The 6,221-nt window shown below is 42.5% G+C and overlaps 1 protein-coding gene across 1 annotated transcript; it reads right to left on the bottom strand.

The window, feature by feature from the left end:
• Window positions 1-255: 255 nt before the first annotated feature.
• LOC103543208 (mamu class II histocompatibility antigen, DR alpha chain) lies at window positions 256-5,489 on the bottom strand. Its single transcript, XM_008510101.2, has 5 exons — window positions 4,802-5,489; window positions 2,524-2,769; window positions 1,803-2,084; window positions 1,340-1,505; window positions 256-644 (listed from the first exon to the last, which is right to left on the bottom strand). Exons 1-4 carry the CDS (start codon window positions 4,881-4,883, stop codon window positions 1,351-1,353), a joined length of 765 nt encoding a protein of 254 aa, XP_008508323.2. The 5' UTR covers window positions 4,884-5,489; the 3' UTR covers window positions 256-644; window positions 1,340-1,350.
• Window positions 5,490-6,221: the final 732 nt, after the last annotated feature.

Here is a 6,221-nt window from a genome sequence, read left to right as displayed (position 1 = left end):
ACCAGATTCTGAATCCGTTGCTAAGTTGAAATCTCCCAACTAATAAACCCCACTATAGGATATTCCTGATGAGGACTGGACCACAGCAACCGGATTGCTTGCAGATCCTCTGAATGAAACCAAGCCCTAAGTAACATGGATATTTCTGATTAATCACAGAGCTTATAAGATACATTCAACATTGAGATATTTCAGGATGGAGGGATCACATATATTCCCCAGCCCCCATGAAGAACTGGCTCAGACATGAAAAACTCCTCCTAAGACCCATCTAGTAGTTTATTGTATTCAAAACAATCACAGTCACAGTTTGAAGAAACTCCAAGCAATAAGCATACAGAAGATTTCCCCATAGAATGTTCAAAAGGTTCCATAGCAGAGGAAGGATCCTGTGGGGTCTATTCCAGAGGTATTACATGGTGATAATAAAAAGATAGTGGGAAATGGAAGGAAAACAGATACAAGAAGGGGCAACAGACAGAGGAGAGAGCTGCATATGGAGGCATCAACACTCTTCAAGTAGCTAAAGGGCTGGAAGGCTGAAGAATGGTTGTCTTCACTGAAGTGAACAATTAGAGTATTGTCAGGTTATAAGGCTAGTAAAGCAGAAGTTTCTTCATTGATCTTCTCTCTAAGGCCATTACCTGTAGAAGGACACACATGGTTACTAAAGAATTTAAGATGAATATTTTGAGCTCTTTCCTTCGGATTCCTTCCTTTCCTCCCTTAAACCTTTGACTTTGGAAAGGTCTCTTAATATTCATCTGATCTCTGGTAAATATCGCCTTTTCAACATGAACTGATATACCCTACTCTCCAAGTGAGCATGAATGAGCAGACCATGCTTTACCTTCTCTTAGAACTCTGGCACCACTTTTCGGATTGGAGGAGCAAAAACAGGCATTGACCTCCAAGAGATTTCCATTTCATGCAATGAATCTACCCTAACCCAAAAAGAGTCAAGCTCTGGAAATTCTTCTGAACTGATGGTCTGCCTCAGGAAATATAAGCCAGGAAGTGCCCAAATCTTGAAGCTGACTTTCCTAGATCACTGGACTCAGTATTTTAATGTAAAACAATGATCTTAGGTACTGGAGATAATTTCCAAGACTGAAGATGTGGTCTAGGTACACATGTATGGAAAAGGATGGATGAGGGACCTGGAAGCTTTGGAATACTAGAAAATGTTAACGTCTGATTCTGTCCTAGAAAAGATAAATCAAGAGCCATGAATTTTCCTATCTTTTTCCCTTAAAGGCATCACATATCCCTTTCCCCGCTCTGTTTCTTTCCCTTGGATAACTCCATATGTGTCTTCCTTTGACCACATCAAACCCACCTGCAGATGCCTCACAGAGGCCCTCGGCGTTCAACAGCATTGCCTTTGCGCACACCCTTGATGATGAAGATGGTCCCAACAATGATTCCTACCAGACCCACAACCAGGCCCAGGCCACACACCACATTCTCTGTTGTCTCTGAGAGGGGAGTTGGCGCTTCAAACTCTGGGTAAGAAGAAAACAATACAGAAGTAACAAATGTGGTAGGGAATAGCACTTAGGACCAAATGTAGGGTACTTAGATAAAAGAATAGTTATTAGTCAATTAAATAAGAGGGAGACAGAATGATGAAGTAAGAGAATTACAGATTAGAGAGTAGAGGAAGCTGGTTAATGAGAGAAGACAAGGAATAGGAATTGCAGCCATTGTTATGAAACAGGGGACTTAGAGTTCCAAAGGACCAGACATGTGTTTCAAAGGAGGAAACCATAAAAGAAAGGAGATTGAAGATTGGTCCATACCCCAGTGCTTGAGAAGAGGCTCATCCAAACCCCAATGCTCCACCTTGCAGTCATAAACATCCTCAGTTGAGGGCAAGAAGGGGAGATAGTGGAACTTGCGGAAAAGTTGGTCATCCCTGGGCAGGAAGACTGTCTCTGACACTCCCATGGTGACAGGTTTTCCATTTTTAAGCCACGTGACATCGATCACTGGTGGGGAGAACTTGTCGACGAAACAGATGAGAACGTTAGGCTCTCCCAGTTCCACAGGCTTGTTTGGGAGCACAGTCACCTCTGGAGGTACTGGGGGACACAGGACAGAAATTAGCCTTCCCTGCTTAGGCTTGCCCCTTTCCCTCCCACTAAAGCTGAAAAAGCAGTTGAAATTGTGCCCTGAGAATCTATGCCACAGTCTTAGATATGTATCTCTGATACCCTCCCCCATGAACTGGAACCAGTATTGAGATATAGGATATCCAAGGACCTCATTCCTGGCTCTGCCAGCACGGATTCAGGGCAATGACTTTGGGAGTGACTGTGGATGGCAAAGACAGGATGTGAGTACATCAAGAAGGGAACAAACTCATTAAGTTCCTGGGCCTGTAGCATGAGAATCTGGGACTTGCTTATGGCAAAGTTAGGCTCCAGGAGGGAAAGTTAGTCACAATAACATAACACAAGGAGCTGAAGTATCTATCTGAATGCTGTGATTCCCATGCCTAGGAGTGCAGCAGAGAGGTACCATTGGTGTTTGGAGTGTTGTTGGAGCGCTTCATCATGATCTCCAGGTTGGCTTTGTCCACAGCTATATTGGCCAAAGCACCCTGAGCCTCAAAGCTGGTAAAACGTCCAAATTCTTCAAGCCGCCAGACCGTCTCCTTCTTGTCCATATCCACGTGAAAAATCTCATCACCATCAAAGTCAAACATAAACTCTCCTGAGTCGCCAGGCTTCAGATAGAACTCAGCCTGGATGATTACGTGATCCTCTGAAAAGGCAGGAAAGGGAACTAGGATGAGAAGCAGGAGAAGGAGATGAAGAAGAACCCAGGATGTGAGGCACAAACATGTGGGCAGAGGACAGTGGAAACTGATAGTACCAAGTGGAATGGAGGAGTAATGGAGAGTAGGGATGAGTGGGAAGGTGAGGCCTGGGTAAAGGACACCTGTGCTAAACAGAGCTGGGAGGGGAGAGGCAAAGGGGCAGTGTTGGAGAGGGTGGGTTGAAAGGAATGGTGGCTAAAAAAACCAGAGTCTTGTAAAACTGCTTTTAGCTCCATGATACTAGCTGAGAAATGATTCCTTCTTGAGAAATCTAGCAGCAGCTCCTGAAAGAGAAAGGTCTCTCACTCTCTTTGACCAGGCATTGAATACACTTCAGCCAGAACCCCAGGGCATCTCTCAGAGCATTGTAACTCTAAGAAGAGGGAAACTATTTAAAAGACTGGGTTCTGAACTCTAGAATCAAATTAAATATTGAATTCTTACTTGGCTACTCACTTACCTAGTGATTTTGAGTAGATTATTTTACCTAGATTAGTAGATTATAAGCAGTTATCCTATTATAATTCTTCTATGGTTTTGCTTCCATTCTGGATTTGTTTTTAAGATTAAATGAGACAAAGTAAGTAATTTCTTGGTATATCATTAGGCTTATAACAAGTATTTTAGGGTCAGAAATTGCTTTGCATTTAAGGACTAGACCCATGGAAAATATAACTAGGACCTGAGGTCTCCAGAAAATTAAGATTGTGACCTTGCAGTGTGGTAGAGCACCCACTTTCCTGGATCCACACCCCCACCACGGATACCTCTGTGAGAAGGATTGTATTTGGATTTATCTCAGCAAAGTGCCCTTGTATCTTAACACACCTTAAATTGAGACTGTCATCATGGGACATATTCTATTATGGTTGATACTAAGAATAATCTATACTAAGAGAATAATTAACTTGAAAAAAGAAAGCTACAATTGGAGAGCATTCAGTCTCTGTGGTGTATGTAGATGGGAGAAGAATTTTAAAGTCTGACTGTATATTGATAAAGCCAGGGATTTATTTAGCATTTGCAATTATGCACGTGCACACACACACACACACACACACATTCTGGCTGCTCCTTTCCATTCCATGGGAATAGCCTCTGTCTTTCCCGGTATGCATCCCCATATATAGCTCTTTCCAGGCAATAGAAACCTACAGTCACCATCATGGGTCTTGAAGCTGGGTTATTACTTTCTTTATTTCCAGTCTACCTGCCACCCTCTGTAGGGATCACTCTGAGTGAAGAATATTTTTTCACAACAGTTTGCTCTGGAGATTGCAGAATAGCAGACTCTCCACTTTACCCATTTTTCTACTCTCGTGGGGATATCACTTAGTAATAGTAACCAAAGATCATGGTAAGATCCACTGTAGTGGGGACTATCACTGTCCCAAGAGGCAGTAAATTAAGTGCAATTCATATCAGCGTACCCGTCCTTCCCCCTCCCTTGGGTAGATTATTGCTTTTTGGTGACTTTCGTTCCTAGTGATCTTCAATAAAATGTCTGTGCTCAAAATATGCTGACAGGATTCTCACACCAAAAAAATAACTACCATGTCTTCAGCTAAGAATAGGTGCCAAGAACTCCTCATGCTTTTTCTCATTTAATCCTCACAAAATTATGTGAGGTTTTTAATTTTCCTAATTTTCCAGAAAAAAAAAAAATTAAAGCCTGGAGAGGTAGCTTGTTAATGCCTGTCAGAAAATATTTCCCCCTCAAGTCTGACTTATCTCAAAGTCAGTGGTAGTAATCAACATACATCTCAGTTTTGCTCCTCTAAAGTAAATTAGACTTACTTCAATCTGTGGTGAGGAGAAAGCTCTTCGAACTACAATTTATTGTACTTTTAGATTTAGACCCACATAATACCTGTCGCACTTTTCTTCACTCTAAAGATTGTCTTGCAAGTGTCGACAGTTCATTCTCCACTCCTCTCAGACCTTGTTGTCCCTAGTTTTGATTCTCTCAGCACTTACCTTTAACAGCCCGTGATTCCTGAAAGCTCATCAGGACAGCTGTGATGAAAAGTCCCAGCATAGGGACTCCACTTATGGCCATTTTCTTCTTGGGTGCTTTGATGGGGGTCAGCAGAGGTTAAGAATGAGACAGCACAGACAAGAATAAAAGAAAAGAGAGTGTAGGGTGTGATAGCGTCTGACTGACTAGAATTCAAATCAGTTGAGCTTCAGCCAATCAGAAAAATTCTTGGAGATGACACATCTGTTGCTAAGGGAAGGACTCTTGTAAAGGGCTCAGGAAAGGAAACACTTCATTCATTAGATAAAAAAGTAAAGTTTAGTTTCCTTTGCCAATATGACCTCAATAAACTAATTTTTTTAAAAAAAAGTAAAGTTCTTAATCAAATAATCACACAGCCAAATAAAAACAAGAAAAAATCGAGTTGAGAATGTTGGGCAATCACTCCCAGACTCTACCATCCCAATCCAAGCTCTAAAAAGGGGTATACCTGAAACACATTAGTGAGAATAGTATCAGTCCCAACTCCCTAAAGTGAGAGTTAATGACAGACATGCCTCTGTGCTGTGACAGCTGGGGAGTTTATTTAAGGGACAACAAATCATCTAAAGAGAAGGTAAATTGTCAGGCTATGGAGAATGCCTGAGTCTTGGCAGGATTGAGTGACAGAGCTTCACTTAAGAAGCTTCCTTGCTTCAGGTTTCTCTAGTGTCCTAGACTCCCATATGGCCACTCAGCCCAAGAGCTGGGGATCCCCGGCATTGCACTATATTTAGAGAACATCAGAGTAGAAACTCTGGATTTCAACACTCCCAATGCTGGAGAGGGATGGAAAGCTACACCTTGGAACATGGCTAGTGGTTCCTGGAAACAGTGGACTGTAAGGGGGGGTACAGCTTCCTAGTCCCTACCATCTCAAATATGACCAGAGATTGGACACTGTTGGGACTCACCTCATTGGAAGACTCAGGTCAATGAACATGGTGGAGTAAATTGGGCAGAGCTTATTTCACTGGGAACGCTAGAGACAATAACTTGCAGGAGGGTTTTACCTTTACTTCCCTCATGTCATAAGACTATGAAAGTTCTCCTCGTGTCATACAATTTTTGAAGTTCTGATCCGAAGAATTAATTTTGACACTCATTATTGAGAATACTGGGGGGCGGCCCCATGCCCGAGTGGTTAAGTTCACACACTCCACTTTGGCAGCCCAGAATGTCACCAGTTCAGATCCTAGACGCAGACCTAGTGCCACTCATCAAGCCATGCTGAGGCGGCATCGGACATGGCAGGACTAGAAGGACCTACAACTGGAATACACAACTATGTACTGGGGGGCTTTGGGGAGAAAAAAAAAACGGAATACCTAAAGTTGCGACATTCTGACCCTCATGTTTCTGAAAATGCAGTGCAATAGA

This window comes from Equus przewalskii, chromosome 19, assembly GCF_037783145.1.
Source record: "Equus przewalskii isolate Varuska chromosome 19, EquPr2, whole genome shotgun sequence".
Taxonomy (NCBI): Eukaryota; Metazoa; Chordata; class Mammalia; order Perissodactyla; family Equidae; genus Equus; species Equus przewalskii.
Note: the sequence above shows the minus strand (reverse complement) of the source record. Positions and strands in the feature narration are given on the sequence as shown.

Excerpts from the sequence above, each read along its gene's own strand:
- LOC103543208 (XM_008510101.2), bottom strand. The coding sequence starts at position 4,883 with ATGGCCATAAGTGGAGTCCCTATGCTGGGACTTTTCATCACAGCTGTC. Across the intron at positions 2,770-4,801 it reads GGAATCACGGGCTGTTAAAG|AGGATCACGTAATCATCCAG; the intron begins GTAAGTGCTGAG and ends CTGCCTTTTCAG. Across the intron at positions 2,085-2,523 it reads CAACACTCCAAACACCAATG|TACCTCCAGAGGTGACTGTG; the intron begins GTACCTCTCTGC and ends TGTGTCCCCCAG.